This window comes from Rhipicephalus microplus, chromosome 3 (assembly GCF_043290135.1).
Source record: "Rhipicephalus microplus isolate Deutch F79 chromosome 3, USDA_Rmic, whole genome shotgun sequence".
Classification (NCBI taxonomy): Eukaryota; Metazoa; Arthropoda; class Arachnida; order Ixodida; family Ixodidae; genus Rhipicephalus; species Rhipicephalus microplus.
In genome coordinates, this window is record NC_134702.1 from 83,580,568 (window position 1) to 83,606,532 (window position 25,965).

Sequence of the window (25,965 nt, forward strand, 5' to 3'; positions counted from 1 at the left end):
GTTGTTGGCATTGTTAAGAAACTTTTTAAGGGGGGTGCAATGTTCAATGCTCTTGAAGCTACTGACAGTATTCTATTCAAAGATACCTGCAGTCATTAATGAATAAGCTGGCACAACCTTAGCATATGATGTGTTAAGAATGCAGTTCAGTTCAGTGATCAAAATGTCGTTTAGAGCAGAATGTGTGTGTTGGAAAAGGCTCAGTAGGTTTCCATGAAAATAGCACTGCGTGCTAACAAAGCACTAAGTGATGATGTGTTTGTATAGGAATAGATTTTCAATCTATTCATTTGTCCCTTCAAATGCATTATACAAGACCTTTTAGTGCTGCTGTATATATGTGAATACCGCTAATTAATATTGTGTGATATTGAGCATGTTTGAGATTTAGTTGCACAGATGGTTTGATTTTAGAAGATGCTGACATTGAACCAGCCAGCCATAGCAGATTGAACTTTTTAAGTTTGAAGTGGCAAGTTTAGTAGCACTGTTGCAAGTTCCTGAATATTTCTGTGTTTACTGCTTGGGGTTGTTTTAAGAGTAGTGAAATTTTGTCTTTGACTTGTTTCGTGATGCCCGACACATTCTTTTTTAAGCAGTGCCGTGCCAAGATGTGTCACACTTTCTTTTTTACTGATATGCGAGAAAAATGCCATTTCTCAGAAAGCTAAATTCGTGAACTCAACTTCATATTAGAGTTGGATTCCTTCATTGGTGTTCGAAATCATTTTTCAATTATCTCTATATAGAATTTTTATGTTCTTTGCTTTGTTTGGTTTCACTCAGAAGTGCACCCATTGGTAAATTTGAAATAAACCTCTATGGCACCTGATGTCAAACTGTGTGCCATCATGTTCAAGGACCAATTGTAGTTCGCCTGTTGTACCAATATGCACGGTGCTTCTTGTGTGGCCACAATGCACGAAAAGCAACTGTCTCAGGCATCATGACCGAATTTACAATGAGCACCAAATCATGACTGAATTAACTTATCCATGGTTTAAACAATCGTTAAGTATATAATGCATTTGCTGAAGGTTTGACATTTGTTACCAAGATTGTTTAATAATGTTTCTTAGCAAGAAGCACTGGGATTACAAAAGAACGGTTTTTACAGAGCAGTAGCTTGCTTACATGCTTGCCCACATACACTGCAAGTACGGCTGTCGGCACGGTTTTATGGATTTGTCATGTTTTTTTAGCTAATGCCCAATGAAAGCTTGTCAAGGAAGCACTTTTGCATGTGGTGGTGTGTAATGCCTAGAAACCAGATAAGCTTTGACCAGTCTTCCCTCGCCTCAGCCAAGCAAGCACAATCGTTATCTAACCCCCGTGTTGCTAATAGCTGTGGGCCATTCAACAGCACATGCATATCACGTTTGATTGACATCCCTGTAAACAGTGCTTTTTGAAAGAAGTTGACCTTCATGGCTTTCTGGGATTTCGTGCAGCCTTTAAACTTCCATCATTTCACATTAACACTGGAATGAGAATGATGTGGCATTCTGCATTCTATCGACTCCATTCAGATTAAACATGGGATGTGAAATTTAACTTCACAAGACTGGTGTTTTCATGAATGTGGGTAGTGTGTTTGTACATTTGATGAAATGTGATTTGTACATTTCAATTTATTTATGAATTGAAATGCCTTTGTAATCATAATGCAGCGCTACAAGTATTTGCTTCTCTCACTGCTCGGCATTCACTGCCACCATATTCACGAGTCTTAACAGCTGTCACAGCCAAATAGCAAAATGCTGCTTTTGAAATATTGCTGCGCATGGACAACTTGGAACAAGTGTCACACAAATTGTATGAAGCACAATGTGCCTGTAGTATGCCTATTTACATGTGCCTGGCCGCAGTAATCTAGTGGCTAAGGTACTCGGCTGCCGACCCACAGGTCGCGGGATCAAATCCCGGTTGCAGGGGATGAATTTCCGATGGAGGTGGAAATGCTGTAGGCCTGCCCGTGCGCTCAGATTTGGGTGCACGTTAAAGAACCCCGGGTGGTCGAAATTTCCGGAGCCCTCTGCTACAGCATCTCTCATAATCATACGGTGGTTTTTGGACGTTAAACCCCACATATTGATCAATCTATTGACGTCCATTGACAAAGTGCTAAAACCAGTGCTGTCTGAAATGCCTTGTATATAACCCCACTTTTCCTTTTTTTTTCGTCGAAGAGTCATCAGTATGCACAAACTTGTGCACATTCCATGTGTGAGAGCTGCTGTTGAAGCTACGACTTGTGTTGCTGTGATGATGTCACCAAAGAAATATGTTCGCGCCACTGTTGAAATGTGTGCTACATGTTTTAAGGGCCCTCAGCTTAATGTTAACCATGCAATGCTTCAACTTCACGTGTGCTGTGATGGCAGGTAGTGAGCCTAGTCTTTCTGAATGAATTGTGAATGGTCTCAAGTGTGCCTCACACAGTTTTGCAGCTTGGCACAAAGAATGTTGCAGCTAGCAGCACGAAAGGTGCCCCAGAGCGAGATTTATACAGTGCTGGTATGCCCTATCAGCACAGCCGGCCACATGAGGACACTGTGTTTGCAATCGTGTATTTGTGTGCACATCATGTATGACTAATGGTGCATAGTTAAGCCCAGTAGGTAGCACTGTAGTTAGTTGCGAGAGTTTGCTGTAACTGGTTGGTATCGCATCTCGAGACGAACTGCCACGTGCCAATGTGTCTGGTGAGCCCGTAGCTACTACAGGCCCCAAGACACCGCAGTGCCAGAAATGTTTTTCACTCACCACACTAGTTAACACGTAAAGGCACGTTTATATTTGGAACATTTTTTTACCTTTCTATGCGTGAGCTCCCGTTTCGGGCACTTCACCACTTTTGACGACTTAACATAGGTGCGCCCTCCAGCGCACGTATTTTAAAGGGACACTAAAGTCGAATAACAATTTACGTCAGAAAGCCCAATGTATAACATCTAAAACGACAATATTATTAACAAGAGCGCTCGACTTACCGAAAAAGTAAGGTAAATACACAAGAACACACATGCGCCGCAGTAGGACGTTCTCAAACTGATCCCGATGACATCATACGGACTGCGTACAATTGTCACTAGCAATCGATCTAGCTGCACTAAATAAAACTTCCTTGCAGCAAGAGACGCAATAAAATGCTGCTTGTTTGTTTCTGTTTCATTCATAGAAAAAAGAATCGCCGGACATTACTATGGGCATTGAGGCGAGTGATTGGAAAATAAATTTTTGCATAGTTACACTGGACAGGTGATGCCATCTAGCGGGGCACAGTCGAACTAAAATATGCCTGCAATATTGGGAGTCAATGACGGGAAATCGATCAGTGGCCGTTGTTGCTGCTGTGGCTTCCGCTGCTTTCGGCCAGCTGCTACTAGCGCAGTAAAGACGAGCAACGCTGTGTACGGCAACAGTGACGCGAGTCGGTCCCATCGGTCCGCTTCTTGAGGCAGGTAATTAGAAGTGCGCTAACCCGATGCGCACCACTAAAACGTGATTTCATTTCAAAATAGGCCCTTCCTTGGCATAAAAGTAACACTAGGAGGTTTCTGGACCGCTATTTCAACAATCAACGTTGACTTAATAGTTGCCTTTAGTGTCCCTTTAAGCTAATGTACCTAGTTGACTTTTACTAAGCTTCAGCACTAGTTGCAGCGAATCAGTTAGTACAGTGTTTAGATCATTCTACTTAAGCAACACCACCCTACTCGGCTTCTAGAAGAGTAGAAAATCTAGCTTTTGTGAAATCTCTGAAACAAACAAGGTTGCGTGTATTAGCATATGGCTGAATGCTTTTAATAAATACATTTCACACACCTATAACTTGTGTGTTGTGTGATGCCTCCAACAACCCTGGTGTCTTTCAGAGTGCATGCGACCATTATATAGTACACTCTTTGTTTAAACTGGCATACAGTATGCTCTCATTAAATGAAACCTTAAAATACCAGGAAGATGTGTTCTGTTTAGTGAAAGATAAACAAGGGTGGAGAATCCAAGTATGAAACCAATCATGCTGGAGGCAGTTTTTCCATTTGAGCAGAAGTTCCATTTACTGAACATCTACTGCGTTTGTTAGTCTGTTTTGCAAGAATGTTGAACTGTCGGCAAGGCTCCGATGCATCTAACATAAAAAATTGCACTGCATCTAATACGCTGTTTTGAAATCTACATACAGGTGTAACTCTGATTTCATAAAAAAAATTTCATTCCTTACCAGTTGCCCATAGGGTTTAATTTTGTCATCAACAAGAATTAACGAAGCTAACTTGACTCCAAATTCGATTGGCATCAAGATATCGCATACCTATCACCTACATAGCATTACTTGGAACTAAAAGACAAGCTAGCCAAATATAGTGGACGTTTCCCTTCTTTCGCATAGGAGACCAGCCCTGGACAAGTAGCGTACTGAAAAAGGGCACTGGTGACGAGTTGCAACACAACTCATCCGCTCATGGCCAGACGATTGGCCACAGTGTACAGCGGCAAGAGCATGCAGCATATGCACTGTTCCTGCAATTTAGTTGAGCAAGAATGGTGTGAACAATTATTTCGTCAGTAATACTGCACTGTGACTGAGAAAAAAATTGGGCTGAAGGTTACTGCTGAGCAAATCAATGGAAAATGGAGGGAAGCCTTTCAAAGCGAACCGCAAAGAGAATGACGACGATTCCCTCGTCAACATTTTCTGGCTGCTTGCTGGGATTTGTGCTCAACTAGTGCAGGCCGAGATGCTTCCATTGATAAGTACGTGCTGCGACAATACCACGCTGTACGCTTTGCAGTATGAAAAATGGGGGCAAGGGTAGCCGCGTCACCTTTTTGTGACGTAGTATGAATTCTCTATTCCCGGTATGTATGCACGTGGACGCTGATCAAGCAAACCCCCGCGGCAGCATAGCATGTATATAGTGTCGTGCTGTTGTGCTCGAGGGCACGGTACAGATTTCCTGCCACGGCGGCCGCATTTCGATGGGGGCAAAGTAGAAAGAACACCCATGCATTTATGTTCATGTGCAAATTAAAAACCCCAAGCGGTCAAAATTAATCCTGGCACCCGCACTACAGCGTGCCTCGTAATCACACCTGGTCTGGCACGTAAAACCTTAGCAATTACCAATGTTGATCAGACGCCTTTATTTTAAGGAGACACAGGCAAACAGAAAAACTAACACACTAGGTTAAGCAAGTGAAACAAGTAAAAATCCAAGAGATTTGACAATTCCCTGGCGAGGCACGAATCGCAATATTACTTCATCGCGGCACTTTATGCTAATTGAAGCTTTACTGCATCGGCAGGCTCCAGAAAACCAAGCTACGAATCATCCACTGCTTTACCAGTAACGAAAACCTTATCTATATTAAGTTAAACGAAGGTACCTCAGCATCGATTATCCGTCATGTGTGTATTCTTTTATAATGGTTAGCTCAGCGCCTTAGGCAAATGTGCCCCCGCCAACACCTCGTAGACAAAACAACTTTCCTGCTACATAACTGTCTGCTCATAATAAAGACTACCTGCCTACCATATCCTGCAACATTAGGCAGTGGCATCAGAAGGATCTTGGCAGTGGGGGTCAGACAAGAATGTTACATGTGCCACATGCTGCATAATATGCTCATTTCACTTCCGACAAAGCGCCAGCTTAATGCCGCTGAGTTACCTTGGTTTCTACTGGTGACCGTATGACTATCGTATAAATATAGCAGACACACACAATTAAGTTTATATATAAATCAGCCTAACTTCACTAGACTGGGGAACAACAGTAGAACATACTTTGCTTGCTTGCCTGTCCGCTTGGATGCGACACCACCTTCATAATATTTAGAAGGAAAAATGTATACGGATACTTCCTCCCTCATTTCTCATGTTGTGGCACTTTAATACAGAACAGTACCGCCAGTGCTCTTCGATTTTGTTTCAGCGATGTGCGCCTGTACCACCTCTACTGTTTGCCGCTCTCACCTGCGGGAGCAGCTGAATGAAGAGTGTGCATTTTGACCACGAGGGCAGTGCTGCCCACACCGCAATACTCCAGCACTGGTTCCTTATACGTAGTGCTGTTGAACCCCTTTATAATGGTGTATTCAATCGGCCACTCTGGTCAAACGTCAGTCGCCAGATGCCACGGCAGCTTGCAATCGGAGCGCTTGAAGAAGCGTACCAACCGAATACATTGGCGATCTCGCAGCAGCTGAAGTCGCTAGAAAAAAAACTAACGTAGCGTCAACCACGCCTCTGCCTCCACTCTTGGAAGTTTCCTAAACGCCTCTATCGTGTCCACCAGGGAGCTGGGAACACAGAAATACCTTCTCCCAGCACACGGGAAAGGGTGTGCCGGTGTGGTCGTGCAGCTTGCTTCAGTGGCCATGGCACAAGCAAAACAATACGTGCGACAGAGGACAGACAAAATGGTCAGTGAGGAGCCTTCCCAGCTTGCCACACGAATCTGGCGATCGTAGTCATCCAAGCTTGATTTGATCAATTTGTGGGGTTTAACGTCCCAAAACCACCATACGATTACGAGAGACGCCGTAGTGGAGGGCTCCGGAAATTTCGACCACCTGGGGTTCTTTAACGTGCACCCAAATCTGAGCACACGGGCCTACAGCATTTCTGCCTCCATCGGAAATGCAGCCGCAGCAGCCGGGAGTCGATCCCGCGACCTGCGGGTCAGCAGCCGAGTACTTTAGCTACTAGACCACCACGGTGGGGGGAGTCATCCAAGCTGCTAGCTTCGAGGCATGCATTCATCTGCGAGATGCTGTAAACTACAGCATTGATGCTTCCTTTGCCTTCACTAGCCGTTTCCTTTCAGACATGATGCATTTATGGCTTTGCAGATGCGAACTCTCCACAAACGCTCGCAAAGTATTACGTGTCCAGCAATGTCTCCTTCCGAAATTCATGATCGCACCATCACCTGCCAACAACCAAATGACCCGTCCTATCGGCCAAAAGCACTCAGAATCAGAGTTGGGCACTCCGAAGGAACCAAGCGAAGGTCGTCAGAGCGCTTGAATTCTACCAACCTTAACTTGCCACCTCTTTTCAGAATGCACTTCAAACGCCTAACCAAATATACCATAGAAGACACGCACTATGGAGCAATTTTCATCTTTCATATGAGGTCCGAGAGTGCAACGTATGCATTTTCTAGTCACTCCCTATATCAAGGTAAGCACGCCAGTGTCTCTTATGTCATGATCATTTATAAGGGGGTTCCGAATGTAGTGCAGGTATCCATTTTCACGAAGATGATAGACTACTTTGTTTGGGAAGTAGCAGACTGTGTGCCAGCGCATAAACATAGAAAAATAAGACAGGCTAAATAGGTTTGCATTGTCGTTTTTATTTCGGAACTGTTTCGAGTCCTCAGAGTCATTTCCATGGGAATGGTTGAATAGCTCGTTAATTTAGAAATGAACTTGTTCATTTTGCCGTTACTGACAAGTGTTCATCAAGATGTTCCAAACAGAGTTGTAGGAGGAGGACAAAGCATTGTCACTGTTTTACTGCCAGTAAACATTGCTGTAAACAGCAAGAGCTAGAGAGTAATAAATAGTTATGAAATATGCTTCACTAAACACATGGCCACCTGCCAGCTTGCCTTCCCATCACTGTTACACAATTATACTGTCTCAAGAGTGGGAAACACGATTTGGTCTGACTAAACTGAGTACTGCTCGACATTCATGCCAAATCTGGCTGATCGGAACGAAGTGGCATTTTCGGAGAGGAAGATTATGAAAGGGACAGATAAGATAGAGGGACCTGAAATGCAGAAATGCATGGGGTGCTGTGTGCTAAATGAGATGGGTGTACTTGGGAACGATCGTTTACTTTTCTTTTTTTTCTAACTTTTTTTAACGTTCTCCAAAATGATGTGTCACTTACAACGAATGGTTCAGTAACAACACATTGGTAGGGGGAAAAAAAATGCCTGACAGGGTGTGCCACTCGGCGACGCGAGAGAAGAGCAACGAGAATAAAAAAAATAATAAAAGGAAAGGGGGCAGTGAGTACAAAAAAAAAGGTGAGACAATTATCTACAAAAGCTGTCCTTTCTTTTGTGTTCTCCTCCATTATGAGAGGAAGCGATCATGATACATACATACATACTCCTACATACATTTTCTTTCATCATACAACATACACACAAGAGACGTCCACATATTTTTTTTTCAACATCCTCTCTCACTAAACTTTCCCTTCTCTCGGGACACGAGAGGAGGGTGAGAAAAATTGAAACATCTTTCCTAGCCCGTTGTTTTGTTGTAACGCATTGGTTCAGTTCTTGCCGTAGACCTTCTTCCTTCACTTTCAACAAATAAAAAAAAACAAAGAACAGAGATGAAGAAAGCGCGATAAAATGAAGAAGCAACGTCCCTACTGGCATCACGGGTATCGAGGACTGTATAGCAAGAGGAGAGCGGCACTGCGACATACATGCACAAGAAGTCAAGACACCCGACGAAGACACACACAGAGAGAGAGAGAGTCCACAGAGGAGAACCTTCCCGGCTGCCAACACCACTGCCAGGCACGACGACAACGCCGCCCCGCTGACAACACGCAGTGCAGGCTGGCAGCACGCACTCGCACACAGACAGCAGGCCCAGCCTCAAAAGGTCTCGGAGTTGGTCTTCTCAGCGTCTTGAGAGAGAACATTTACCAGTGGGGCAACGCAGTTGCTTGGAATAATAGTACCTGGGCAAGAAAGAGAGGTTCAAATTAGAGTCGCTAATCTTGACCACCTTCACGCGAGTCTTCCTTTACAACAATATGTCACCAGCCTGACTGCACCCACTGAAGGGTAAGGGCCTCTCCCATGTTTTGCCTATCAAACCAGTTTTGTGCTACCTGCAGGCATGTTTTCACTGCAAGCTTCCTTATGTCATCTGCCCACCCAACTTTCCGCCTCCCCCTTGCCAGCAGAATCCAGCCTGTTACACAAAAACAAGTGGCTATGTTGTCTTCGCGCTATGCACCCTGACCATGTTAGTGCGATCAAACAGACAATCATGCCATGGAAAGTATAGGGGATGTTATATGAGATAATTGAAATATAAATGTGAAGAAAGGAAAGTGAATGAAAAGATAACTGGCCGTGGGTAGGGAGAACACCTGCTACCGTGGAATAACGCGTCCGATGCTATCACCACATCCACTTTATTGGGTGAATTAAACGCGGGAGCGTTAGTCAGCGCCATCTGTAGCCATTACGGCAAGTGTGGGCCACACTTTTTCAGTCTGCTTGGCGCCACGTAGCACGTGACATGATCTTAATATGAGCCTACAGCTGACCAGTAATCTCTCGTATACTACCTGAAGGCACGATGTCTGGCAGAACGAGACCCTCGCTATGAATGAAGGAAAGAACAGTACACTTAAGGGCTCATTTTCTTTGTTAAACACAATATTAATGGGATCTAAGGTCGCAGCTTCTAACAAAGAAAACGAGGCCTCAAGTATACTCTTCTTTCATTTATAACCGGACCATGGCCATTTGTTGTTAATGATTCCAAATAGTATGGCCGTAGCACATGCTTGTTCCCTGACCCCCATTGCTATCAGCATTGATGTAGCTTTAAAGTTACACTCATCATTTTTCTTTCCGTGGCTTGCTCTGTCGTCCTCAATTCAAGTTGAATATCCTCCATAAGCTTCCAGCATTTTGCCCCATAGCCAAGCAGAATGCTCCTTAGTAGAGTGCAAAGCTGCTGTACCGCTCTGCAAGGACACTCACCGACGATGCGCAAGTTGTCCTCAGTCTTGAGGCGCACCACCTGTAGCTTGGAGGAACTGTGGTGGCCGTGGACTGAGCTCAGCACGCTCTCCACCTTTGCCCAGACAGCCAGCACTGACCCACTCAACACGTGGTACGTGCGCCGCCTCAGCCCAATCTCGCACGCCATGCCCATGGTCTTCTTGCGGCAGCTGTTGTACCTGTTGAATGCAGAGAGGCGAGAGGGAGGCCATCAGTGCCTAGCTTGAACACACTTTGCGAAATTACCTGTGGACGTTCAATACGGCTTGAAAGATTGCACGGATAGGCTACTGCCCATCTTGTGTGTGTAGATAGTGCGGTAATGGCCCATGGGCAGCATTAACATGAACTGTATAGCATTCCTACTTCACAGACCACAATGTTTCTTGCAGAAAAGTGTTGTGCAAGCTTTTACGAATATTAAAGGGGTGCTGAACAAATATTTTGCCACCGAACTTTTCTTCTGATTGAAAGATTGGGTCCTACAATCATGTCAGGCAAGAACTGCAAAAAAAATAATGAATTTATAGCGTTCTTCACAAACTGCGACGTCATGTGGTCACTCCATAGACAAGAGGAGGTGACATTTGGCGACCTCACACACGCCTGAAACATGCAAGCCAGCGATGCCAGTTGTCTTCTCTCAACCCACTGAGCTCCCCTTGTAGTTCCCAGGAACACTACGAGTATTACCGGCAGCGAACAATGCTCCCAGCTAGGGTAAAGTGTCGGGGCATTTGTGAGAGAGGGAGAGCGAGTTGAAAGAAGGGGTGGAGAAAAGGAAGAGGAGGACAGAAGCACGTGCACCCTGCATGCGCTTCGGCGATTGTCAAGTCGCGGTTTACACTCGCATGCAACCGCCACGCGCTGACAATCCATCAAACATACAACCAATCGTGCAAAAATGAGAAAATTAACTCTGTTTATGAGAAATGTTGCACGCTCGGAGTATAATTGAGAAGTTTCAGTCGGTTTTTCCAACACTTGTTCAGCCTTGCTTCAGAAGCCAAAATTATTATGTTTTAGCAAGTAGCATGCTTTTCATAAATCCATGTTCGCACAATTACAATTGCGAACCGATTTTTTGAACCTCGCAGAGACCTCAAAATAGTCCAAAAAATCAACTAGCCTGAAAAATTATGATATGAAAGTTTATCGAATTAGAGCGGCCTAAATAACACTCTAGTGTCGCCCTGCTTCAAGATACGCTTGCAAGTAAACAAAAAAATGGTTGTATTGAGGCTGCAGCGACGTCAGCACATGGGTGATTGCAATTGCTGCCCAACCATTGTGGGTAGCACTAGAGATGGTTGCATGGCACCAAACGCACAATATTTTGCCCCAGACAGCTGCACACATCACCTTCGTTGGCTGACAGCACTTAAAGATGCATCAGGGTAGGGCATCAGGGTAGCAAACGAGCCTTTATCATTTCACCTTCAGGCTTCATCAAAATGTGACCACAATCGTACTCGTGTGTTTCATGTCAACAGCCGAGCACCATAACCACTGAGCAACCGCAAAGAACATGCAAAGTGCACAGGATTTCAAAAACATCAGAAAAACAAATGCACAGAAAAAAAAAACTAGTCTCGTAGTACTAATAACAATAAGGCTGACGAAAAAGAACAGCTGTTCTAGAGTGTTTTGTCAGCACAAAAATAGTAGCGATGGCCTCAGAAACCAGAAGATGGTGTGTGCTTTTAAATCTTGAAAGCCACACAACTGGCCACTGAAAGAGAACTTAGATAAGCCAGCATAAAATACACCATGGTGTATTTCAAAATCGAGCAGTGTGGCTCAATACAATACATGCAGCAATTTAGTTCAGCAAAATTTCTGGGCATAGATTTGTAAAAGATATCGATCGAAAGAATGTATTCTTTCTTTGTTAACCTTGACAGTTCATTTGCAAATTACAAAATAACCTGTATTTTATACAGGATATTTAGGAAATATCCTGTAATAGCCTGTATTTTTGGAGTATGAAAAATCCATCAGCGACTGTATAATGTACTGTTATGGGACTTCACCTACAAGTGGCTAGATTTGAGTGGTTAGTACGGAGGCAAACTACACACTCAAAGCCCAGCTATGGGGAGACGAAGGCTGATTTTGCGAACTACAGTCAAACCCATTCATAACAAACTCGAAAGTGCTGCGATAAGGATATTTCAATAGTTCATTGTAGATGGACTCTCCCTTAAAAAAGGGCAGCAAGTGACCAAAGATTTTTCTCTCCCCTGTGTATTTTTATTAAACAGAGCACAAAAAAAAATATATCAACCTCCCGACCTCCCTCCCCTTTCTAACAGAAAGAAACAGGCCCACCTGAGCCTCTGCCACAAAATTTTTTCATGAATCCTGAAATAAAATGCACATTGCTGCCCCCTTCTTACGTTTCATCTTGCATCCATTCTGCCGTACCAACATGTACTTCCACTCCTAAGTGCCCAGGACTTCTAAATAGAACCACCTTCCTGCCTTCATCACCAACGACCCTGATCATGAATCATTCAAGACTGCCACTTCCAACTCGTAACACCACTCCTCTCTGTAACGAAGCAAACGGCAGTACTTAAATAAATAATAAATAAATAAACAGTCCTTCAGTGACAAGTTAGGCCTACTCGCGTGCTAATGTGGGACATCCCCTGTGTGCTCACCACGTTCGCAATTAACTCAAGCCGTTCCACAGAAGCACAGTACCCTCACGTCGAACCTATCATTCTTGACTAATTACGTGCAGCATATACTCTTACTCGACTCTTGTCATTGTATGCCAGACCGTTTGCAGTCCTATGTACGCACAGGATTGTGCATTCCTCGTGTAGGCTTCACTAAGAGACATGATAAGATGTGGCAAATAGCCCGTTCAGTCAAGATGACAGACATGCAGTTTGAAAGCAATGCGCAAGCAGATGGCAGCATGAATGATGCTGCTTGTATCGGCATCACTCTGCACAGTTCAAACATGTGCAGTCGAGCAAATATCTGCAGATGACTGAGATAAGGTTGTCAGCAATGATCACTTTTATCACCACTGGCAACCTCGCCTTCACTTTTTCCTTATGGTCATCCATTAAGACCCCGTTGCACCGCGTCAAAGTCCGTGACCGACGAGTCTCTACCGTTTCCGAACAGCATAAGACATTTTGTGTCGCACAGTAGCGTTGGCAAGTTGAGCGTCGCAGTGAACTATTCCTGACAAAGTTATTGCTTCTTGCATTTGAAGGCATTTGGTTAATTGTCGGCGGTTGCACATGCAGATAACGGCACCAGGAAACTTTGACATGCGAAAGTTGACCACAAGTCTTCATGCTGCTTTGTATTTCTTTTTCCTCATTGCCATTCTGCCAGTGAAGAAACGGCCGGAAAGTGAGCGACCTTGCTCGCGGTGTCTGAAATCTGCGAGCAATGCTCACCACGGTTAGCGATATCTTCGTCATGAGTAAACTGCCCCGAGGCACGCGCAAGCACGCACCTCTTACATGCTTCAGAATGCATGTTTAAACTTTTTCCTTTCTTTCATTTCGCTTCATATGCACCATATTTTTACTGTGACTATGTCAGAATTGTTTGTTTTAAATGTAAAAAGCCTTGAAAAATGGTCGCTCTATGTAAATGCAGTTTCAATGGGTAGCATAGTAAATTCGCAAGTGCTCCACAATATAGTCAATCAATAGATCCATGTACCTGTGATTGTTATAACTGGACTTGCCTGTATTCTGCTGGCATGCTGCACTTTCATGTACGGCTACGTGGCTTACCGTACCCAATATCCCTTTTGTTTGCTTCTGCTATTGTGTCCTGTTGTTTTACAGACTGCCTGAGATACTGCAATACATTGTAGATGTTGTGCAGAGAAAATATTTTAGAGTCGCTGCATTTGAATAAAGCAAATGGGACAATTTCCTTACACTTTTCACAAAAATATTCATTCTCTGGCCTAATAACAGTATTACGAGGGTTTACTGCTGCAGTATCAGACAGTAGCAGATGAACTCGACTGTCGGCACATGGGAGCTTCTTGCGGTGTCGCATTAAAGGGTAACACTTCGCATCAAGTTCTTCATACCATACCCTAGGGTGTCATTGTTCCATAACACCACCACTTTTCATGCTGGCCATAAAGCCGTCTAAAAGCGTTTAGAGGGTACTTACCAGTAGATGTGACTACATGTGTTTTCAGATGATTCATACTGCTCTTGCCAATGGGGTTGGGCTTCATCTGGCGTGACCTGCAAATCGGGCACAAGAGAGTCTTGCCGATGGGCCTAAACACTTTTCAAGTCTCAAGAAGAGTACAACAGAGTTGGAAAATGTTATATGGCACTTGCCTTTTTGTACTTGCTCTTCAGCTCATTGAGGCTCTCCTGGCGAACCTGAAGGCCAGTGTTTGGCCTGTACAGCCGGAACAGCTTTTCTTTCTTCTCCTTTGACCTCCGTGCTTGGTCCGCAACAGCCAACACTGCAGTCTTTTTCCCACAACGCACCTGCACGGGCCCAGAGAAATACCAACAAAAGACACCTTTATAAACAGTTCACAAATGCAGAAATGAATGCAACAATGATTGATCCAGAACCAAAGCAGAGTTCCCTGCTTATGGCAACCCAATATAAGCTAAAGAATTTGTATGAGTGAACCTCAGAAGCCAATCATACGTGCCCTTCGCGACTGCCTGACAGACACACCTTGAGGCATGCACCAAGCACATGCCATGGCATTATGTTTAGAATGGCATTGCATGTACACCACTGTACTCAAGCTGCTAAATTTGTCACCTTCTTAGGCCACACCATGAAGTATCTACCGGCGGAGTGGCAACCAACGGACATAAAAAGAACCTATTCAACATGGGGGCCATCATGTCTTGCAATCCTTTCACGCCAAATCAAAAATTTTGCACAGCGCTTTCTCTGCAGTTCCACTACTATGTACACAAGGTATTTTTCTTCGAATGCAGACTATTTCATTGCATTTAGTGTTTTCATATCAACACAACACACAAGAGAGTGTTGTGCTCAAACACTTTAGGGTTGGCTCACCTGATTGGAGAGGTAGTAACCTTCGTCCTTGCTCGTCAGCTCCTTCCAGATGTCCTGCGAGGCTTCGAAAGAGAGCCCACGTTCGACACTCACTGTGTGGAGCTCCGTCTTAGCGGTGCCAGTAGCGTGAGTCCGGATGAACTCGTCCACCTTCACGCGCTTCACATTGTCGCCAGCCGTTCCCAGGTCCAAGATGCCCAGGTCGTAACGGCCCGTTTTCTTGGCCTCGGTGATGATGGCATCCAGGGTGTCCGTGAAGTACTTGAACAAGGCATTCTGAAGCTCCACTTCAATGCCGAGGATGCGGTTCAGAAACTTGCTCATGTTGTTGTAGTCTTTGTCAAGCGTCTGCATCTTGCTGAATTCATCCTCATTCACCAAGCCTACACCCACCAGTGCTTTTCGGCAATCTGCACGAGGAATCGCACCACAATGTGTAGGAAACTAGCCACACAATGAATAAGCACTTTAGGTAACATGCGGATGAGACGCAAGGTGTAAACTGACCGGCAAAGAAATCCCCCTCGTAGTCCTCAGGTGGTGGAACTAGAGGCGGGATTTCCATCTCCATTAGGCCACGCATCATGGTCTCCAGGGCAGCTCGGCCATACTGCGAACAAAACAGCCAAATGAGCCATATTTTCTTGATTTCAGTATCAGAAACATCTTAGAAAAAATAGCACACCTTGTTGTCAATGTTAAAACGAGAAAGATCCCTGGACTCGCCGGCTCTTCTGTCGCCATGGGTCAGAGCACCCTGAATACAGGAAGAAAAACAAACAAAGAATAATGAAGCATCTTCCCTTGTATCAAGCTCTAACTTCACTCTACAAGACAAGCCAATCCTTACCAAGCTCTCGAGACGTTTAGCCACGATGGAAGCGAATCTTCGCTCACCAGCCAAGTCCGAAATGAGGAATATGTACTCTGGGGCATTCACCTGGTTTGACCTGTGCGTTCGGCCTGAAAGGGCGGAGGGGCAGGTGTTATGCAACTACTTCGTCAATTCTTTCAACACAGTAAACAACACATGCATATTTAAAGAGCACTGTTTTACCAAACTGCTGCACTGCTCTGTCTGCACTCCAGGGCAACTCGAGGGTGATGTGGACCCTACGAGCCTGGTTTTTTGCCCTCCTGTCCGACTGCAGCGAGATACCAGAGCTGGCTGCCTCAGAGATGATGGCAATGTGCTGCAAAGGTTCAACAGGTACAAGAGTTCATTCATGCGCCACTCACAGCTCAGCACTTCTTAAGAGGGCTTCACTTAAATAACACTTGGGTTTATGCTACCACCTTGCATGGCTTGACTGCAACATCTCGAATGTTCAGGTACCGTCACCATTAATATGCAACTTCAGAGTTTCTAGAAATCCTGAATATGCCAGCTTAATAGAGAAAACTGAAAACTGAATTAACAAAGAAACCTTGGCATCAATTCACAAATGTTTATAAGTATTGTTATCCATTATCCAGCGTTCGTAATGAATATTTTAGCAAAAGCACATTATTGTGAATACAGGCCTAACATGGCTATGATTGGTAGCCCCAATCTTATGAAAAAAGCATGCAAAAAGTGCTCAACCGTCAGCACAAAATGTTTAGAATGAAAGACTAAAAAAAATGCACTGTATAATAATTCTGTAAAGTAATACCAGAGCGAACTAGTTAAAAAGAAATTCTGAAATTATGACAGGAGTGTGAATAGTGTGATTTGAATAAAACTGTTCAGTGTACAAGCCAGCTTACTTTCAAAGCTCTGTTAATCAGATAAATGTACGCTGCAATTTCTGTGCTTTATACGAGCTGTCAAACACATGTACACACCTTCTCACCGTCCATGAACCTCTGTTTCTCGGTGAGGTTTAGAGTTTCCAAGGGCACATCAACCTCGGACCGAGACTCGTACTGGATTGTACCATTGTCTGTGCTCACCACACGCCCTTTCCTGCCCGTCATCTGCAGCACACAACAAATTCTCGATCATGCGCCAATAAGGAAACCTTAGAGGATGAAACAATAATTAAACTTCCCTGTTGCAATTTTCCCTGCTTCAATAGGAATTACACATACCGATTCTGAAATATTTTGGCGCAATATCCAGTCTGTAATTAATGACGCCAGTTTTAAATTGCATTTTTTGGGGGCTCGCTAGCGACCATGCAGCACAATTGACTGCTATAGGGACTAATATGTGACGTCAGTGAAACGCAGAGTAAGAAAAGTTACAGAGCGTTAGCTTTATTTTGCTCGAAAGTAATGAATTTACAGGAAACTAGAAAAAAAAAAAAACGAAAATTTTTGTACTCCGAGCTGTATGCTGCGCAATTACAGCGAGTGATCTGCTCTGTTCAGCTTTCGAGTACATCCGGGCTCTGTCACAAGTGTATCCTTGCCTTTTCGCCGGTTGCCTTGGCTAGATCGGTGCAGCCAGTACAGCGTGCCAGTTTTTTCTTACTGCGTCACATTGTGTTCTACTGTGTGTTTTGGGTGGCTTAGGCCTCGCTACGCCAACTGTGTGCATTGTCAGACAATGCTGCACAACTTATCAAAGTGCAAACAACATTCGCTTTCACAAGCTGCCCAGCGAGCTACAGCGCAGAGCAGAGTGGCTTTGAGCTATCAGCCGTGAAGGCCCCGATGGTATGCGCACACAAAGTGGAGGCTCATGGTCGGGGCGTCCGCAAGCGGAGGTTTTGCCAAATAGTCTTGATACGAGTGCTTCCAGGGAGCAGGCTTCTTCGCCATCGCTGCCGCCACTACCGCAGTCTTGCTGCGACGATGGCCGATCACGCACTCACACGAGTGCATCTGCGTACGGCTCAAAGCCCAAAAGCTCTAGTAGATACACTGTAGTTCGGGAAGGTCAGCCATCCTACGCTGCGTGTCCATGACATTATGGTATTGTTAGGGTGGCGACGGCATTGCAGTAGAACAGTATGATGTTACAAACTACAGTCAACTAAAGTTTAAAAATATATAGCTGCGTCGCCATGTTTTCTTGACAACAGACTTTTCATTGACCGTCTTAAAGTGACGTCAGCTGCGAAGTTGACGGGTTCACGAGCTGGAAAACCGAAATCGCGCTTTTTTAGTTATTCAGCGAGCCCATACGACCAAACGAGTTGAGGTATAATATTGAATGAACAGACGGGATTCTGAATACACCCGTAGTTAAAAATTTTTCACGAACATTTCACGACACCTTCAATGTACACGCCACAATACACACGACTGCACTTTTTACAAGTTTTCCAATAAGAACAAAGGACAATCTTCACTGCCTACAGAATTACCCACAATGCTAGTTCTAACGCATCTTAGTGGTTCGAGGCAACGGCTGTGGTTTCTGGAATGACACAAGCACAGCACAACTCTATCAATCAATTAGGGCGAAGGTGCATGGCACCCTCTTAGTTTACGATGGCTTTGAAAGTTGTGGCAAAGCGGGAAAATTGAGTCTGGAGGACGCCGTAGGCTTTCAAAAGCTATTCTCAATTACTAAAACTGAGTCTGGTATAAAACCTTTACTTGCAACCATTCAGGGCTGTTCATGGCGGTGCTATGACCCCAGGAAACAAGAAATCTAAACGTACCGTATTTACGCGATCGTAGGTCTACCCATTTTGTCCTATTTTGAAATCTGAAGTTGGGGCGGTCGATGTAGAATCGAAGACAATTTCGGTGTAAAAAATCTTTTTGAAAATTATCTTCGCGTATTTCCACAAAGCTAGCTTTCCTGCACAGCTTTCAAGTACCGTATTTACTTGAAAATAGGTCGGGCACGAATATACGTTGACCCCTACTTATAGTGTTCTACGAGAGACAAAAAAAAATATTTGAATATAGGTCGACCAATGTTTTTTTTTCTTTAGTTTAGAAACAGAAATTGAAACGCAGCACACCTTTATTTACATAACTCAGCGCCCTATTCATTGCCGGGGCCATCATCTTGTCAGATGTGTAAGATGATATTGTCATCGAATTCTTAGCAAGCATCTGCAACTTCCCAAATGACATCGTCCTTGCTGCCGATTGCTGAACCGCGAAAAGCACTACGCCGACATTTGCATGCAAACAGATTGTCCTGCTGCTTTCGCCAACCCCTAATCAACATCTCATTTACACAGAACTCTCGATACAAGGCACAATTGGTCGAGTACTCGGTAAAAAGTATCACTTGGCAGTTGGTCACTTGTGTAGCTCTGCCGACACGATATTGTCGCAACCACGCAAAACCAAATGGTGGCAGAGGTAAGAAGGCGGCGCCTAATCTCTGCAGCCCAGTAGGGAGCAGGGCACAGCGCCTGAGGCAAATGCGTACCACCACCCTGCCACGCCGATTGTACAATGAGCAAAGCGTGAAGCGGTGAGGCTGCGCGCCGGAAGGCAGTACCAGAAGCACGGATATTGTGGGTGTTACCGCGAACACGGTGGAGCGGCTGCATTTCACAGGGGCGGTACATGGCTATTGCATGAATAACTTTTTTCGTAATTACTTAAGTAGTGAGAAAGGAGGAGGAGGGTCTTTATTTCAGATTTTAGGTATATAACATGTGCATGCAGCAGAAACCGCTTGAAGAACATTGGGTGCGGCAGTTGACCGCTATAAGCTAGGCACTTTTGGTTTGGTTTGATCGTGAATATAGGTCGATAGCTGATTATGAACATCTTTTTGCGGAAAAAAAAGGTTGACCTATATTCAAATAAATACAGTACTGCTGTAAAGCCACCTTCGAAAATCAGTGGCTTTACAATGTGCTAAAAAATTTTTTTAAGAAAATGTGCGCGTGCTCCCCTCTTTATTATTATTATTTTTTTTTTGATGCTGTGACATTTTCGGGGGTTGACCTACATTTGAGTTTACTTACAATCTTGTAAGTACTGTACTCTAATTTTATTTCGTTGCACAATCATTTCCCAAGCTTTCTCACGATACGAATCTTTTTCGTGACCCCACGAGATACATGCCACCGAGGTTTTACTGCATCTCTGCACCACAATACATCACTATACAGCAAAACTTACATGGTGACCGACGGCTAGGCTAGGCTTCATTTAGCGTTAAATGCATGTCATCCAGAAGCATCGATGGCACCCACCTCAGCGACATTCTCGGGCCCGCCGAGTTCGTCAATGAGTTGATCCAGTGTGTTGGGAGGCAGTTTGTCCCCAAGGTTTTCCAGTCGCTCAAGCAGTTCCTGCTTCATGGCTGCTGCCTTCTTTTCGCTGTCAACGGTGGGCACATTCCGGACAACTGGCTGCGGAGCGGCGCCTGCAGAACCACACCAGCACAGCAGCCAGTTAGGAAAATTTTTAATCATTAAGTGCAAAGGTAAAAACTCGTTAAGCAAGAGTATTCGCACTGGCAATCCATGAAATCTAGGCTCAACACCAAGCCTGGTTAAGGCAGCGGGGAAGGCTGCAGTTCCTTACATTTGGAATTTCAACTTCTGCAACGCCACACAGCTGCTTCATACTTTACAGACAATTCTACACTAGTGCGAATATTCGTGCCATTCAAGTATTTTGAATAAGTTATAGAATGAACTAATTTAAGTGAATGAATTTAAATTATTGGAAATTTTGACGTGTTTGAAATGAATGAGTAGGTGTTTAATAGTCCGCATGTAACCCCTTGTAAGGGTGGTTGTACTGCAGTGGAGACGGGTGCTATACCGCGAATACACCCATCCAGAAAAAATCAGCACTGCTGCGAAGCCACACGTCAAGGTTAAATGTACATATTTAAACTCGCATGGATTCACGATTTTTGAAGTTTAAAAGCTTGTTTTACCAGTGTATATATGCTTTAGGTAAAGTGAATTTTAAAACTTGCTATATTTTGCAAGTTATCATTGGCATGCTACCGAAACCAAATCCTGTTAGTGTTTAGTGTTCAATGTTGCTTCCTCTTTAAACAAAAAGAAAAGTGGAATTTCAACATGCCTTGCATAAACTTAAAAAAGTATAGCACAGCTTAGTTAGGTCATGACAAGTATGCTCATATTTATAATATGTGACATACTGAAATTACATGATTGTAAGTCAACTTTAGTGTAGATGGATTGCCTAAAACTGCACACACACACACACACACACAAAAGAACCAGCACATCTCATTGAAAAAAAAATAATAATTTACAATGTCTCCCAAAACAAAAGTCAATATCTAGTGTGCAAAGGTGGCTTAACGAACAGGCTTAAAAGCTGTGCAGGAAAGCTAGCTTTGAGAGAATATGCGGAGTTTATTTTCAGGAAGACATAACGAACAGGCTTAAAAGCTGTGCAGGAAAGCTAGCTTTGAGAGAATATGCGGAGTTTATTTTCAGGAAGACATAACTACCGTAACTAGTTTTTGATTCTAGGTCGACCACCCAACTTCAGATTTGAAAGAAGGACAAAATGAGTTGACCTACTATCCTGTAAATATGCTATATTATTCAAATTCAATTCCAAAGTATATGACCAAATAACTGTTTGCTTCAAACCATAAATTTGTCATTCACACAATCACAAAGTATAGAAAATTGAAATTGCTCCAGCCACAGTTCAAAAAGAGCCCGACGTTTCGAGACCGACTCGGTCCCTTCCTCAGGGGGTGACTGTCTTGGTCATGGAAGTGTCGTCGCGTCGTGTTCTCGCACCACGGCTCCGGCTTTCCCTTTCCACCACGTTTCGGAGACCATGAACATACACCGAAGGCATTGTTCCCAGCGAGCGGTTCACGTTGGCAGGCGTATGCTGAATGTGCCAAGACTCGAGCAAGAGCCTCTTTCCCAAATTCCGTTCTGTTTCAATAACAGAAGCGCCGTCTAAGTCAATTTTATGGTCGTGCTTCTCGCAGTGCTCCGCCAGAGCGCTACGTTGCCGGAGCCGTGGTGAGAGAACACGACGCGACGACACTTCCATGACCAAGACAGTCACCCCCTGAGGAAGGGACCGAGTCGGTCTCGAAACGTCGGGCTCTTTTTGAACTGTGGCTGGAGCAATTTCAATTTTCTAAACTTTTCTACCCAGCCAGACAGATTGCTGTCAAAATGTTTACGTTTAAATCACAAAGTATGCACTACAGCTGTTTACTGACAATGGGCAAGCCTAGCAAGGGTAAAGTGTGGGATTGGGCTAGTTGGTTATCCATTAGTGAAGTTCTCAGTGCAAAAATTTCAGACAACGAACACAAGAGATGAGGACGAGCGCAGAGGCCTTTGAAGGAGCGCAGGTCACGGTAGCTCACTTACCGTTCCTCGTGGGCTTCTCGTGCTTCTTCTTCTTTTTGGTTTTTTGCTTCTTGTTTTTATTTTTAGATTTGTTCTTACGACTTGCCCAGGGATCTGAAAAGGGATGGTCCATTCATTATACCTAGTTTTGAATCACGCAACACTCAATATGCACTTTCTTTTTTTTTTTTTTGCCCCTAACACACATCAACCAGACAAATGCAGAGGCACGATAAGTGCCAATTTACCTTCACATTGCTTCAGGCCTTTTATCAAGCACTGCTAGTTTACTTATTAGTAACAATTAAAGGTTACAATTTAACTACTAAGATATCAAGTGAAACAGGCGCTCAAAATAATATGTCGGCACAGGTGAAAAGAACTAACCGTCGCTGTCCGAGTCATCACCAAAAGGGTTGAAGTCATCTTCTGCGTCCGATTCGACAGCCGAGCTGCCTTCGGAGTCCTCCGCTGCTGAACTGGACACAGACGGCTCAAAGTCGCTCTCCGGCTCACTCTTGACCTCAACGTCGCTGTCGTAGTCGTCACCCGAGGAAGCCTCCCTGTAGCGCTTCACCCCCTGCCGAGCCTGTCGAGCACTCTTCCGCTTGTGTCCCCCCGTCGACGAAGACGGGGGCGGCGAGGGGATCGGGTCATCTACAATGCCACCTAGCCCCAGAAGCCTCAGCGACTTCTTGCGGTTGGGTGCCGGAAAATGCTTCTCGATAAGAGTCTGCAAGACTCCCCTGCATATGCAAAGACATCAGTGACACTGTGTGTCATCTGGGAAAACATCATTCAACTTGGACATTCAGCGGTTGTACAGGCACACACTGCTCCCATGTTCCCTTCTTCGACATGCCACACACTACAGTACAATGCTGAGTATCCTCACCCCCTCCCAACTTGCTCCGTACAGTCATCACACAGTTCATCTATCAGCACTGGCGTGCCAGAATCCAATCCTGCTTAGCAGCTTCACCTCCAACTGTTAGCACATGAACATTATCATCATACAGTCGACTCCCCATAATTCGAAGTCACTTAATTGGAATTATCGGTTAATTGGAAGTGGAGTGGGGGTCCGTCAGTTTTGCATGCAGTTCAACAGAAAGAAATTCTCGGAAATTGGAAGCTAGAGGTCCGAAATTTCGGTTAATTCGAATTTATTTTCAATCAATTTCCCGGAGAAAATCGTAATGTTTGTTAAATTTCCTATTTTCGAAGTGCTAAACAACAATGCGTGTCCGACCAGCACCCAAGGGCATCGCAGTTGACCACAGCGCCGCAGATCACGAAGCGGCTGCTCCGGCGGTTTCGGTTCCGGGCCTCATTGTTGATCTCGTTACGGTCGTGTGCGGACTTGGCGTTTCCACGTGCGACGAAGCTCCACGTGCATTTACTATGGCAACTCGCGGGCCTTATCAGACGCTTGACTTGGCGACGAAAGTCAAAATTTTGAAAGAAGTTGAACAAGGAGGCACCGCCAAGCAAGATATTGCGCAGAAATACGGCATCAAGCCTAATACCCTGTCTAACATCCTGAAGAACAAGCGCTCGGTACTGGACGCATTCGAAAATGACCAGTTCAAGATGTCTCGCAAGACTTCTTGAACTGACATCAGCTGATGTCAGTTGCTTGTCTTGCTGATGTCATCAACTGACATCAGCAAGACATCAGCTTCGCTAATACTTGGGAGTATATCGGCCGGAAGATATCTTCAATGCCGACGAGACAGCACCTTTTTACAGAATGTTGCCCCAGAAGACGCTGCCTTTAAGGACGATGACTGTGCTGCAGGGAAGCGTAGCAAAGAAAGAGTGTCGGTGCTGATAGCGGCGAACATGACGGGCACTGAGCGATGTCGCCTGCTCGTGATAGGCAAAACTGCTAAGCCTAGATGTTTCAAGGGGGTGAAAACGCTGCCTGTCGACTACGCGCCTAACAGGAAAGCGTGGATGACCACAGACCTATTCAAGAATCGGCTGACAAAATTGGATCGCAATTTCGCGTTATCTAAACGCAATGTATTGCTCCTTGTGCCCCGATAAAGTGCACACATGAATGTGCCGCCCTTGAGTGCAATACGTGTCGCCTACCTGCCAGCGAACACTACATCGGTGTTACAACCACTGGACCAGGGGATCATCAAAAACGTGAAAGTACTGTACAGGAAGCATCTTCTTGAGCGGATGCTGTTGTGTATGGACAATGCAAGTCAGTATGAGGTGAGCCTTCTCAGTGCTATCCATATGATGGCGCGAGCGTGGGGTCACGTAAAGGATGAAACCATTGCGAACTGCTTTAGGGCGTGCGGCTTCATTCCAAGTGGTGCACATGATGGCGCGTCTTGTACAGTGGGGGAAGAAGACACAAGTGAGCTTGACCTTGATGGTCTCCTGCCAGCTCTCGGCGACGTCCTTTTCGAAGAGCACATTGCCACTGACAATTCGGTAGAAACGTGCGGTGCACTGTCAGACGCTGAGATCGTGGAGATGGTTTGGCCCAGCGAGCCACTACCGCAGGCTGCTGATGTAGCCAGAGGCCTTGCCCTCGCGCAGCAGTTTTTCACTGCTGAGAGCAACGTCGAAGAAGCACTCGGGCACATATACAGCCTGCAGGACTTGCTTTCTGCTGCAAGATTCAGCAAACAGAAGCAAACGACAATTACAGATTTTTTTCTCATAAACTGCTTTGAAATAAATGTATTTTTTGTTCATTGTGGTTAATTGAAATTCTGCTTAATTCGAAGTTTTTCGTGGTTCCCGTGAACTTCGTAATAACGAGAGTCGACTGTAATTTGACATTTTCTTTCTGTGCCACATAATGGTCGCACCCCAAACTTGGCACACGACGTATGTTTGCCAGCTTCCTTGAAGCAAAAAAGAATGGCCTTCAACAGTTGCATCTGCAATTCAAAGGCAGTAGCTATGACCCATGTGCTTAACAACAGTAAGGCATTCACGACGTGTGTCTTGCCCAAAGCCATGTCGGCAAGAGCACATCAGTCGTGCTTCGATGCCATGCTTCCCGTAGTCTGTTGGTGTTTTCAGATTCCTTAGTATTTCATGCGTTCAGTTGCTGAGAGGGTTAAAACGCACCAGGCCATGAACGAGGAAGCAAGAGGAGTCCTGAGAAAATCCATGTGCACTCGGCCTATTTCCAGCAGGAAAGGTTTGTCACCGCCATTCTGAATGTTGACGCTGTGAGGATCTGAGGCGCGCCCGCGACCATTTCGCGGGCATTCCGCCACACGGCCACACCCTTTTGCTTTTCTGCTCTGCTAACACCACGTGGCGATAGATGGCGCCACATGCGCGCCGAGGGAGCTGAGCTCTCTCCTCCGTGGTCGGCGCCGGGTAAGCACGTGTTTTCCTTCGTCGGCGTCCCCTTTGGGAATCGCCGGACTGTAGCCTGCCTGGGGTGGCCTTGGGCACCTCGGCAGGCGTGTTTACTTGAGTGCTAGCTTCGGTAGCGTACGCTAAGCCCACAGCGGTGCCTAGTGCTTGAAGTGGTCGTACCACACCGAGCCGCACTTGCTGTAGGCCTACGCGTACGAGGTTTGCCCTAACACTCGCGACCAGGCCCAGTGGCCATCGTGAGAGTGCGTAGCATAGCCGCGAGGGACCTTTTCCCGACCGGCGTGTCAAAGCTCGCCATTGCCAGCTGCGACGTGCTCACGGTTTTCCCCTTATTGTGAACGTCCGCATGCGGGTGCCTTTGCTACCCGCGTCCTGGGAGCGGACGTTGTACTGTTGTTCAGGGTGCCGCCAGAGGCAATGAAGTGTTGTGCATTTAGTATTAGAACACTGTCTGTTTGCCACGCCGCGCTAAACGCCTTATTAGTTGAGCGCGCGCAGAGCGGTGCGCTACACGCGAGTAAACGGAGTCGCAGCCCTGTGGCTCG

At 45.2% G+C, this 25,965-nt stretch overlaps 1 protein-coding gene across 1 annotated transcript in view; it reads right to left on the reverse strand.

The window, feature by feature from the left end:
* Positions 1 to 8,143: 8,143 nt before the first annotated feature.
* The window catches only part of LOC119172950 (protein strawberry notch homolog 1-like), a 66,670-nt gene continuing 48,848 nt past the window's right edge, over positions 8,144 to 25,965 (reverse strand). The window contains exons 14-26 of the mRNA XM_037424092.2: positions 22,445 to 22,803; positions 22,079 to 22,171; positions 19,940 to 20,112; positions 16,665 to 16,796; positions 15,895 to 16,030; positions 15,688 to 15,800; positions 15,523 to 15,594; positions 15,345 to 15,447; positions 14,838 to 15,247; positions 14,129 to 14,284; positions 13,953 to 14,029; positions 9,768 to 9,967; positions 8,144 to 8,728 (exon numbers count right to left, since the gene is read on the reverse strand). Coding sequence (XP_037279989.2) covers positions 8,643 to 8,728; positions 9,768 to 9,967; positions 13,953 to 14,029; positions 14,129 to 14,284; positions 14,838 to 15,247; positions 15,345 to 15,447; positions 15,523 to 15,594; positions 15,688 to 15,800; positions 15,895 to 16,030; positions 16,665 to 16,796; positions 19,940 to 20,112; positions 22,079 to 22,171; positions 22,445 to 22,803 — 2,110 coding nt within the window. The 3' untranslated portion in view covers positions 8,144 to 8,642. The remainder of the gene's footprint in view (positions 8,729 to 9,767; positions 9,968 to 13,952; positions 14,030 to 14,128; positions 14,285 to 14,837; positions 15,248 to 15,344; positions 15,448 to 15,522; positions 15,595 to 15,687; positions 15,801 to 15,894; positions 16,031 to 16,664; positions 16,797 to 19,939; positions 20,113 to 22,078; positions 22,172 to 22,444; positions 22,804 to 25,965) is intronic.